At 47.0% G+C, this 12732-nt stretch overlaps 1 protein-coding gene across 12 annotated transcripts in view; it reads right to left on the bottom strand.

Annotated features, from left to right (window-relative positions):
- Fam178b (family with sequence similarity 178, member B) overlaps positions 1 to 12732 on the bottom strand; it is a 107832-nt gene that overhangs the window by 67484 nt on the left and 27616 nt on the right. For all 12 annotated transcript variants that reach the window (XR_015628843.1, XR_015628844.1, XM_087567252.1 and 9 more), the window contains one exon: positions 4391 to 4543. Coding sequence is in view for 10 of the 12 variants with exons in the window: in XM_087567252.1 (XP_087423378.1) it covers positions 4391 to 4543 (153 nt within the window). In the remaining 2 variants the exon portion in view is untranslated. The remainder of the gene's footprint in view (positions 1 to 4390; positions 4544 to 12732) is intronic.

Raw genomic sequence — 12732 nt, forward strand, 5'->3', positions numbered from 1 at the left:
CCCTTCTCCAAGGGCTACTGTGATACCTGCTAACTGTACAAAAAAGTTTAAAAATACAGGAAAGCAACTTGAAAAACTACTTGTCAGTTCACAAAGCATTAATTTTAAATTATGTGTGTATGTGTGTGCGTGCAAGTGCATGTACGTACATGTGCATGTGTGATGTATCAGTACAGGTACATGTATACCCTAGTTCACATTTAGAGGTCAGAGATCAACTTTTGGAAATTAGTCTTCTTCACTGTGGGTTCTAGGGATCAAACTTGGGTCACCAGATTTAGCAGCAAGTCTCTTTACCTGGCCACTTTACCTGGTCTCTTTCCAGGGGCCCACGATCGACTGTATGGAAAGGCCTCATGATCTCTTACCTTCCTCTAAGGCAGCAGTTCTCAACCTGTGGGTTCTGACCCCAGAAGCTCACATTTCAGATATTTACATTATTATTGAGCACAGTAGCAAAATTACAGTTATGAAGTGGCAATGAAATAATTTCACGGTTGGGGTCACAACATGAGGAAGGTTGAGAACCGTTGCTCTAAGGTCATGTTTCTGACCAATACCGTAGAGTCATGATTGAATGGCTATTGTTCCCACTCTTCTATCTAGTCTAGAAGACTTGGGTATAATAAGGAAATGCAAGGCGATCTAAGGAAGTGGCCCTTACTCAGTGCCTCGCCCCCTTTACATACACACTGTGACACGGATATGTCACAAGGGCACTTCTCCAGAAAGCAAAGTATGATTCAACACCACTGACCTGGGCACCACTGCAACTGCTCATTAGTATATCTGAGGGAGGAGGGTCCGAATTCTTCCTCTAGGGAAGCTGGGCAGACACCTAGCTCCCTTGGGCAGGGCAGCTTGGATCCTAGGTCATTGCTCCACAGGCCATCTCATCTGTCAAATATTTCCTGCCTCCAGCCAGCCTGTTAGAGGCAGAAATCTGCTGGTGGTACCAACACCCCCATATATCCCACTCCCTTCACTCCCCAGCCCTCACACACACACACATGCACACACACACACACAGACATACACACACATATGCACACACACACATATGCACACACAGACACACACACAGACACACACACACAGACACACAGACACAGATGCAGACACAGACACAGACACACACACACACACACACACACACGCACGCACGCACGCACCTGGGTGCTAAGGCAGTCTTTTTCTCCTGACACCCAGCCTTGCCTGCCCACGCCCAGTCAGCCACTGTCCTTGCTCCTTGGCCTGCCCCGTCCTTCCTTCCTTCTGCCTTTCATCACTTCCTTATTTGGCCCCTTTTTACTGGGGTAAGGTGATCCTTTATCAGAGGTCACATGCACACCTCATAATCATGTTGCAGGTAGGGACACCTTCTAGACTTTTAGGCATTGGTGCATTATTTACAACAGAGAAAAGTTGAAAGAAATGTAATTTCCAAAAGACTAAGAAGGTGGGTGCCAGGACATTAGAGCAATGTGGATGGAATTGTTATGGTGGCATCACATGATCAAACTGCAATTCTCTGGGTCATGGTTCTGACACCAATCAGAATGATCTATAAGCGTATAGGCCAGCAAGATGGCTGAGATGGAAACAGTATTTGCTGCCACGCCTCATGACCTGAGTTCAATTCCCAAGACCCATGTGGAAGGCAAGATCCAACTCCCAGAAGCTGTCCCCTGACCTCTACACACACACATAAGACATCCAGGATAGAAGAGAAGCCTTTAGAGGAGGCTGGAGAAGCCTCAGTGGTTAGAGCCCTTGTTGCTCTCGCAGAGAACCTCGGTTAGATTTCCAGCACACACACGGTGGCTCACAACCATTCCTAACTCTAGTTCTAGGGGACCCAGTGTTCTCTTCTGACTCTTCAGGGCACCAGGCATGTGCAGGCAAAACACTCATATATATGTATGTGTAGAGGTATATATAAAATAGATATATATAAAATGAATAAATGTAAATTTTTTGAAACTTTAAAAGAAACATCCAAACTGACATGGCTCATGCTGTGGTTGAATGGAAGGGTGGTGGTGGCCTTTTCTCTACTCGTTTGGCCTCCACCAAAGTCACCAGCCTGTAGGTGTACCAGGCAGAGAGCAACAGCTCTGGATTCTCCTTATCTTTGTTATATTCTTGAAGATGAGCTCACAACTGCCAAGTGTTGGGGCATGCTTGTGGTAAATGGTTTAGAAATCCCCTTACAGAGCAATCTGTCAGTGGTTACAAGGTAATGAGCATGAATTTACTCCCCAGCGAGGAGGAGCCAGGCAGCTGCCCTTTTGTTATCACGCTTGCTTCTGGCTGGGAAGGCTTTCTGAACGATGGCACAGAGAGTGAAGACACGCCCGGCAAATGCACTCCTCCTTCTCTGTCTGTGGGGGATCTGACCCTTTGACCCTCAAGAGATGGTCAAAACGGTGTCTGGTACTGATTCCTACACAGTTTACCTGTGTGTGGTGTGTACGGTACAATGCTTGAGAGCTGCACACATGGAGTAGTGTGCACTCAACCACTGTCCCGTCTCTCCTGCTCTACTGTCCCAGCAACCCCAGCTTATGAGTCTTCTTTCTGCTTTTCACTTGGAGGAAGGAATCATCATGTCGTCTCTTTGGCCCGTGTGAAGCCCCAGCAACACTCTACTTGTGCTCTGCGGCGGTCACCAAGTACAGCAGAGGTTCCTTAATGAAAGCCCTCCCACACTGGATGGATCAATCTGATAATGGAGCCAGCTACTAGTTGATTAGAGCATGCTCAGTGGCAATACAACAAAGGCAGGGTTCATGCATATGCCAGGTTGATGGAATGGGATGGCACAAATTTCAACACTCATAATAGTAAATAAGGTAAAAACCCATAAATTATTTCTGGATTTGTCCATGTAATATGCCTAGACCATAGCTGGCCCCAGGTAACTGAAATGACATGCGCTATAACTATGGTAAGGGCCCTGCTGTAGGGAGGAGTGACCGTCACCGTCTCTGACACCCCAGAGCTTGGCCCTGTGCTATGAAACAAGCTCATCAGGCCATGCATGGTGAGTCTGGCTCAGAATGCTCTCTGAAACTGTGGTGGGGGGAGGGAAGGCAGTATGGACATGTAACGTGCGGCCTCATGTTTACTATAATGTAGGCTTTAACAGAGTCTTTGCTTCTAGGGGCTGAAGAGAGGGCTCAGAGGTTAAGAGCATATGCTTCTGAGGGAAGAACAGGTTTATTCCACCTTCTGCTCCTTCAGAGGACACAAAGTTGCTTCCCAGTATCTACAGCTGATGGGCCCTGGGCACCTAATACTCTCTTCTGGCTTTCTGAGGCACTGCCCACACATATAGCATACATTTACACACACACACACACACACACACACACACACACACACACACAAGTTTAAATCTTTCAATTAAAATGAGTTTGTGTATCTAAATTAGTAAATTTTCTACAAGACACACATAACCATGTTACTGTGGCAGATAATCTTGGTTGTCAACTTGATACACCGACAAAAAGGGACACTCAGCTAAAGAACTGTCACCTTCAGATTGGCTGTGGGCACGCCTATGGGACATTTTCTTGATTACTAATTGACATAAGAGGGCCCAGGCCACCGTGGGCAGCATCATTCCTAAGCATGTAAACCTGGTGTCTCTCTAGGAAGGGTGCCTGAGCATGAATGAGCCTGGGAGCAACCAGTAAGCAGCGTCCTCTGCTGTCCTGCCTCCAGGTTCCTGCCTCCAGGTTCCTGCCTCCAGGTTCCTGCTTCAGCTTCTGCCCTGACATCCCTTCATGATGGCCAATCTGTTTTACTACAGTTGCAGGGGGGCAGAAAGTAACAAATACCACCACCAGTTTTCATAAAAGGTTACATATCCATGTTGTTCAGATCAATGCTTTGCATTTTCTTATCTGAGGTGGCTCCTGTCCCTAGAACAGAACTGTTCCTCTGTGTTCCCTATGTCTCAGTCAGTTTCTCATGCTGTGATAAAATGCTATAACCATCAACAACTTGAAGAGGAAAAGGTTTATTTCATCTTATATTTCCAGGTAACAGCCCACCACTGAGGGAAGTCAGGGCACGAACTTAAGCAAAGCAGGACCCTGGAGGCAGAAGCTGATGCAGAGGCCATGGAAGAGTGGTGCTTACTGGCTTGCTCCCTATGGCTTGCTCAGCCTGCTGTTTTATAGCCCTGAGGATCATCCACCTAGGGGTGGTACCACCCACAGTAGGCAGGGCCCTCCCACATCAATCATCAATCAATTAAGTGCACCATAGACTTGACCACAGGCCAATCTAATGGAAGTATTTTCTTAATTGAAGTTCCCTCTTCCAAAATGACTCTATCTTGTACCAAGCTGATATAAAATAGCAAGCACAGTATGCTTACCTGAGGAAGAGCTCTTCCAATTGGCTGTGTGGCCTTAGACTAGAGGAGTCCAGGAAGCAAGGCAAAGGGTGACGCCTAGGCAAGAATACAGTTTCACCTGGGTGCACTGGTGGAATGACCTGCAGGGACACGGAGAACTTCTCCACCAGCATCCTGGCAAGGCAAGGGGTACAGCAGGGTTAGAGATGTGCCTAGCTCTGTAGCAGCCTATACAGTGCTAAGAGGGGAACAGTGGCTGTGTAGCCAGGGCCAGAGTGATGTCTGGGAAGGGGTGAGGAGGTACCACCTGACAGGGCACCATCAGTGTAGGTCTCCATGCTAGTTGGGCCAGTGACCCTCGAGCTCCAGCACTTATAAGGACAACTGCCCAAGAAACCTACTGAAATGCAGACCCGGACCTGTCAGCCAGTTAGGAGAGTTGCCCTGCACACACAGACAGGAGTGGAGCACCAAAGTGAAGAAGGGACTCTGCAGTTCTGTTGAATCGAGAGGGAAGGAAGACCCAACTGAGTCTCCACACAGCTGACCAACACCGACAGCCAGTTACAGTGCACTGATGGGCGGGATGCCGAGCTGAAGACTAGGGTGTGAGGGTGTGCAAGTGTGCGCACGCATGTCATCTCCTAATAGATTCCAAGATGGATCCTGAATGGACGCCTGCCACTGCAGCCAGTACTATAGTATATAGTCATCTATGACAGAATGCATTTTTCACAACCGAATTCTTGTCACACACCATGGCTGTAACTTACACAGTTTGAAGTGTGACAGGGAGACACGCCAATTTCTCCTCCTTCCCCACAGCTTTGCAGGTGGAAGATCTGTTCTGCAGACTTTAGCAAACAGCAGCAGACCATTTCCCTTCTTAAATGCTCACCTGTTTTCTTAAAGGAAGCGCTTTACAGCATTTGCTGCACATCTGTGTCTCCTGCACCACTACTCAGTGCTTTGGGGCTGCATTAAGTATAGCAGGCGTGACCTGAACACATGCATTGATTGATCCTGTGGCTGCTCTCTGTCAGGCCAGGCGAATAATGGGTGGGCATCACAGTCAGTGTGGACCCAAAGGGAAAGGGGTAATTAGTGTCCTGGGCAAGATGGAGGAGACCACAAACTTTACTCACACTACTTATGCACTGTGTGTTTGGGAATTCCATTTAATATTTTCAGATGGCAGTTGACTATGGTTACCAAAAGAACCACAAGGGAAACCAGATAAGGAGTGACTTCTCTACACACATGCAGAGATAACATACCTGGACACAAAAGCTCCCCCAACCCGTTACCGATATTCCCAGCTACCGCCCTTCTGAACAGACTTAGGTAGGGAGCAGAGGAAAACACATTTTCTCCTTGCTTTAAAAAGCCACCTTCCTTCGGTCCCCAGCTCCGAAAAAAAGAAAAAAAAAAGCCACCTTCTATTTGGTATTTTAGCAATATGAAAGCCAACTGACAATGGTGACAGAAACATGTTCATTCCCTTCTCTACCTGGAAGGGAGCCCACAGGTTCCCAACCAGATATGCTGTCTGAGGAGGCATCACAACTCAGGAACTGGGACATGAGCAGTTGGCCGTGGCCTTGGGGTCACATTCCTGCCACTTGACAGCCAGCCTGGTAAACCTGAATCACTCTCTGGCCAGGTGACCCAAGGTAAGACTCTGAGGGCTGTCCTGGGGACAAATGGCACTATGTGTGGGAAGGATGGTAGAACCCAGAAGGTTCAGGCTCTGTGGGTTCACAAGGAGTTTGATGGCTACCATATACATGGTAAGATAACCTAATTTGGTCCTGTCCTTGCTATTAGAATGTTAATAGCTTCTTTTGTTACTTTTGTAGCTAGAAAAATGTGAAAATTATTAAGAAATCAATAATAAGTTGGTTCATCTGTAAAGTGGGTCCTAGCCCTTTTCCCTAAGGCATCACTCAAAGGGACTTTTGTAATGTTAACTGTAATGTATGTGTATCATTAGAGATTCCAAGACACTGTCACACGTCTAATTAGGGATTTCCTGTGTAGCCTAGAGCAGAGAATAAAGGGCCATGTTGTGGTTTAAATATCTCTTTCCCTTCCCCTGCCCTTCCCCAACTCAGCGCACACATAAAGTCTTTTAAGTTTAAGAAAGAGATAATTTAGGATGTCATCCTGTCAAGATTTGAGCCAATTCTTAGTGTATGAGCACACACTCAGATCAGGGTCCTTTTCTAACACAGACAGTTGTGGCAATCACATGACGTCTTGTCTGGCAGATGGTGCCTAGCCCCCACCCATATTGCCTTGCTGGCCCTCACCACTTCCTCTGGTCCCATTCAGAGATGGAACAGGTTGGTACTTTTCTACACCAGTGAGTCATTTTTAATTTTAAAGTGTAAGATTGAACCATCACACCACAATGATCCTACATCAAACCACCACCTCAAAGTGGCTGTTGTCTGAGAGCCTTTCTCAGAGTGCCACTGGAGAGTGTCATGTGCCCAGAAAATGAGCCATGCTTTCAAAGCACAAACACCTTCTGCTGGCAGCAGCTGCACGCACAGCTCCCTTTTGTGTGGAGTTTTCTGACCTTTAAGTTATGACTTCCACAATCCTGTGTGCACTCAGTAGAAAGGTCAAAGACAACAAAATTATTCTTACTACCAAGTTTTTAAAAACTTTTTTTTAATTTTGGGCCAGGAAGACGGCTCACATGGTGGAAGAGAGAGCCAACTCCTCCAAACGTCTTATGACCTCACTTATGAGCTGTGGCCATGCACACCCCACTCCAAATAATTAGATGTAATACAGATGTTTAAAATTAAATGTTGGGGTTGGGGATTTAGCTCAGTGGTAGAGCGCTTGCCTAGCAAGCGCAAGGCCCTGGGTTCGGTCCCCAGCTCCGGAAAAAAAAAAAAAAGAAAAAAATAAAATTAAATGTTGGGTGGGTGTTGGGTGGGAGTGGGTTGGTGGGTGGGGGAGCACCCTCATGAAGACAGTGGAGAGGTGACCAGTGGGGGGTTATGGAGAGGAAACCAGGAAGGGGGATAACATTTAAAATGTAAATAAAATCACCAAATTAAAAAAAGAAAAAATATATCTCATATTATTACCTCTAAATTTTTTTTTAAATGTCTCTGTTTGTACTTTGTATGACGTATGTGCCCGTGTGTTCATCTGGGGAGTCAGAGGACAACCTTGAATGTTGGTTCTTACTGGCTACCTTGTTTGAGACAATGTCTGTTTATCTGACTTTTTTGTTTGTTCTGCTTTTGTTTGGTTTTGTTTTTTGTTTTGAGACACAGCCTCACTCCAAAGCAAGGCTGGCCTGGAACTCAATACATAGACCAGGTTGGCCTGGGGCTCTAGAGACCCGCAGGCCTGTGTCATTCTCGGGCTATGCACTACACCTATTTTTGTTTGGTTTTTCCTCTTCCCTCCTTTCTGTGTCCCTAGGACTATGCACCCTAGGACAGCTGGCCAGCCAGTTTCTAGGATGTCTCCTGACTCTGCCTTCCATCTTGTGTTAGATTCCTAGAATCTCAGAAGAAATGAATGCTGTGCTTCTGGGGCTATGAACTCGCTTTGTCCATGGAGCTGCTATCATTTCAGCTCACTTCAGAGACTTTACCAAAGTTTTAAGAGGCCTTAACTAAAGGCTACATATCCCATGTTATGATCCCTGAAGTCAAGTCCACAGCCTGGAACCATTCCCAGTGACGCAGTCACAACATTCCCAACACACTGATTCAGCTCAGTTTCCGGCTACCACACTTCCCTACAGAGGTTCCTGGACACCAGGCAGACCCAGCACCTGCCCTATGGGGATCTGGCCAAAGCCTGACGACCTCTTAGCAACCCTGAGTCCCTAGGAAGCCTGCAAAAGGAGCTGGCTGTGCCCATCTGGTGGCTGTTCCTGTCAAGACATGTTCTGAGACTTTCACAGCGAAGAGGAAACAGAGGAAAAACCAGAATAAACACACGGCTTCACCTGCTTGTGATCACTGCTGCTCCCTTTAATCCAAAGGGCAGCAGCTGCTGTCGGGTGGCACTGGTTCTTTGGGGGGCATTAGTCCAGCTCACATCAGCTGGAATCACGCCCTGTGCACTGAGGGCTTCATACATGTCCAGTGGATTATCTCTTGACACTAAAAGACCAAAAAGCCTTACCCTCTGACCTCTACCACGGAGCCATTTTCTGAACAAGAATCCTACGTTGTTGCAGGATATTTGATCGCACTACGAACCCTGACATTGTGAGCTGGAAAAATCTGTTTCTTGTTGAGAGGTGTCTCAGCCCTAGCACACATCTCTAATCCAAGAGCTTTCTGTAAACAAGAGCTAAATAAAGTCAACGATAGGTCAAGAGGCAGAGCAAGCAACCAGTTGACAGGGCGGGAACATAAGGAAACCCAGGAAAGAGAGGAGGGACTTTGTGTTGAAGGGCACTTAAGGCAGCGTGGAGAAGGAAAAGGAGCCCTTTCCTCTGGGACTTCGGTGGAGTAGGAAGGTCAGCTGGGCACTTTTCTCTGACTCTCTCAGCTGGCAGGCTTTCACCGTAGGCTCTGGCTCCTGAGTCTTTATTGGTAAAATCCAATGTTTAAAATCTTGTTAAAACCAACTCTATGTAGAGTTATAAAGCTGACTGGACATGTGTAGACCCTCAGTCCTTCACTTTTCTCTCCAGCCATCTCTCCCCACACCTGCATCCTTATCCCCAAGCTCTGGCCTAAGAGTGGCAGAGTCACATTTCTTTCTTTCTTTCTTTTCCTTTTTTCTTTTTCTTTTCTTTTTTTTTTTTTTGAGTCAGGATCTCATGTAACCCAGGCTGACCCTGAACTCATTTTGTAGCAAAGGATAACCCTGAGCTCCCAACCCTCCTTTCTCTACCTCCCAAGTACCAGGGTTATAATTATACCCTGCCTTGCCCTGTTTGGGGAGGTAGTTATGTTAAAGACTTGGGACTCTCTTCTTAGTTTGACTGTCTGGTGAATAAACTCTTCTGCAATTTTTTTTCCTTTGGTGATTGGCACACTGAATGGGGAAAAGACTACCCATTTATAACAAAGCCTGATACCAGTCAGGAGGCAGGGTCCCCTAAACTAAAGCCTGCCAGCTAGTCCCTGCCCAGGGTCCATTTCCACACCCGGGTATTCCTGTTGCATCGTCAGACTTTGTCACTGAACTCTTGCCTACAGGGGACCTATGTTTAGGAAACTTTTGTGAAACTGTAACTCCAGAGCCTACTCCCTATGCCAGAGACCGGCTGGCTCCAGGCCTAAAGCATTTACTGTCTATTTAAACTACAAAAACCAACCAACCAAAAAACCAAAAACCAACCAACCAACCAAACAAACAAACAAAAACCCAAAACCTTTGTCTAGGAATAATCTGTGAAAAAGGCAAATGGCCAACCACAAAGACCCTAAAATCATCTCTGGATAACTTAAAATAGTGTGATGCCTTTGGGCATTCTTAAGGCAGGGTCCCAAGGATGTCAGCATGTTGTCCCTGAGCAAACCCTGAGCATGGTCAAAGCTACAGTCATTATGCCTGGGTTGAGGCTAATCTGTGCACTCAAACTCACAAAAAAGCCACACCTGGACATCACACAAGTAAGGCTACCTGAGGCCACCTTCTTATTACTCCCCTCCAGCTTCTCCTGTCACCTGCATTCTATTATGTCCCCCAGCCTCTCCAACCACAACAAAAGACAGCCATTCTGTCTTCCAACATCAGCACATCAGCTTCCTCATTTCTTGTAGTGTCCCCATGAAGGTAAAAAGGAAACAAGTGATCAACAACCACAAGCTGACCAACTAGTCCATCAAGCCTCTGCCCTACCTGAAGTTCTGCCCTACCTTCCTCTGAAGCTCCTTCCTGACCTTCTCTCTGGCCTGTCTGCCCGCTTGCCAGACAGGTTGTTCCCACACAGCTGCTCTTGACAAGGTCACAGTTACTGCTGTGCTGCTACATGCTATTGCATTTCCTGACCCCTACTGCCCAGCTGTCCACTAGCGCTGGCTCTGGGACAGCTTCCCCAGCACGATCAGTTGCCTTTTCTGTTTCCCTGCCTCAGCTGTGGACCTCAGCTCTTGGACACTGGCTTTTCCTGCGGTAGGTACACTAGCCCCCAACACCGTCTCATCTTGTTTCAATGCTGTTTCTTTGTTTTTGAGCAGGGTCTTGCTTTGCAACCCTGGAAATACACTACATAATCCAGGCTGGCCTTGAACTTTTGGTGACTTTCCTGCCTCTGCCTCCCGAGTTCTAAGGTAACAGGTATGTCATGTCATGTCTGGATTCTTACAGGCTGTTTAACGTCACCTGCCTGTGGTGATTCCTAACCTTGCCTCAGCCATCTACCTGAACTTGAACTCTACTTCTTTTTTTTTTTTTTTTTTTTGGTTCTTTTTTTCGGAGCTGGGGACCGAACCCAGGGCCTTGCGCTTCCTAGGTAAGCGCTCTACCACTGAGCTAAATCCCCAGCCCCTTGAACTCTACTTCTAAGCCCGCCTCTGCTCTGGATCTCTCTCCCTGTAATTAGAGATGCCTCCATGCTACGTGTGATGGTGCTCGCCTTGTCTTAGTATTCTATGGCTGTGGACAGGCACCATGACCAAAGCGACTCTTATAAAGGACAACATTTAATTGGGGCTGGCTTACAGGTTCAGAGGACTAGTCCATTATCATCATGGCGAGAGCATGGCAGCAGGCAGGTAGGCGGGCATGGTGCTAGAGAAGTAGCTGAGAGCTTTACATCCTGATCCTCAGGCAGCAACCGGAGAGACTGAGTCTGCCACGGGCTTTTGAAACTTCAAAGCCCACTCCCAGTGGCACACTTCCTCCAGCAAGACTACAACTCTTTTTTTTTTCTTTGTTTTTTCTTTCTTTTTTTTTTTTCCAGAGCTGGGGACTGAACCCAGGGCCTTGCTCTGCCACTGAGCTAAATCCCCAACCCCAAGACTACAACTCTTAATTCTACTCAAACATTCCACCAACTAAGGGCTCATATATATTCAAATATATGATCCTATTGGGTCAGTCTCCTTCAAACCACTAACATACCTGTAATCCCCAAAAAACTGGGAGGCAGAGGTAGATGGATGAAGTTTGAGGCCAGCCTGGGAGACCTAGTTCAAAAGATAAAAACAAAGCCTATCCCCATCTTCCAGTTGCTCAGGCCCAAGACCTTGGTGCCCCTGCTTTGCTTCTTTTTCTCCTACTCTCTAGCCCACTCCATAGCAAACTGTCACTTCTCCCTGAAACAGCCAGCACTTGCCTGCCCTTCCCACCTGCCTATGGGTCTGATCAGCATCATTTTTCCTAGATTACTTGCTGGGACTGTGCGTGATACCACGACACGAGTGTCTTGTGTTTTCTTTTTCTTTTTAAAGATTTATTTATTATATATAAGTACACTGTAGTTGTCCTCAAACACACCAGAAGAGGGCATCAGATCTTATTACAGATGGTTGTGAGCTACCATGTGGTTGCTGGGAACTAACTCAGGACTTCTGGAAGAGCAGTCAGTGCTCTTAACCACTGAGCCATCTCTATAGCGTCGTGTCTTTTTTCCATGATTTTTGGCTTGTGACTCCCTCCTTCAGGGGAACCATGGAGACTAAAAAAACTCTCCTTCCCAAAGGAGTCCCCTAAAGTCACAGGAGCTCCCTGAATCTGCAGAATCTTCCTCTGATCTACCTTACTTGACAGTCATAAGACACCCCCCATCACAAAGGACTCATGCCTTTGTGAGGAACGCCGCATGCAGATGGAGGCTAAGACCCTCCACAAGTGGGCACAGGGGGTGTTTCCTGTGCAGCCCATCATGCCTATGCAAGGAAATTTCCAGAAAGATCCAAAAGGGCAGATTTCAGAGGACTCCTGATAGTTAAGGAGGCTCCTGGGCAGCGGCATGCCCAGAGATGGGGAAGCTCTGTGCCCCTCCCCAAAACCCATGTGTCTCTTCACAGGTTTCCTATCGTCTTTTATGGAAGCAATGCTGAGTCCTGTGAGCTATCTTAGGAATGGGTTGTGTGTCTGAATCCCCAATTCATACTGAGTCAGTCGGAAGGACAAGTAAAACAACCTGGGCTTGTGACAGGTATCTGGAGTGGGGACAGGGCGCTATTATCAGGATGGAATCCCTACTGTGGGATCTGACTGTCTCCAGGTAGACAGTTACAGACTTTAGAAAATATCACCTGGTTTGATTCCTGGTAGAGAGAAATCCCCATCTTCTGTGTTATAGGGTGAATCCAGGAAAAGGAACCATTTTAATGTTTTATCAACACATGCTCTCCACCCTGTGGCTTCCTTCTGCCCCTGTCCCACCAGTCTGCCCTTGCTATAGGATGCCATTTGGG

The sequence above is a fragment of the Rattus norvegicus genome, chromosome 9 (assembly GCF_021556685.1).
Source record: "Rattus norvegicus strain SHRSP/BbbUtx chromosome 9, alternate assembly SHRSP_T2T, whole genome shotgun sequence".
Lineage (NCBI taxonomy): Eukaryota > Metazoa > Chordata > Mammalia > Rodentia > Muridae > Rattus > Rattus norvegicus.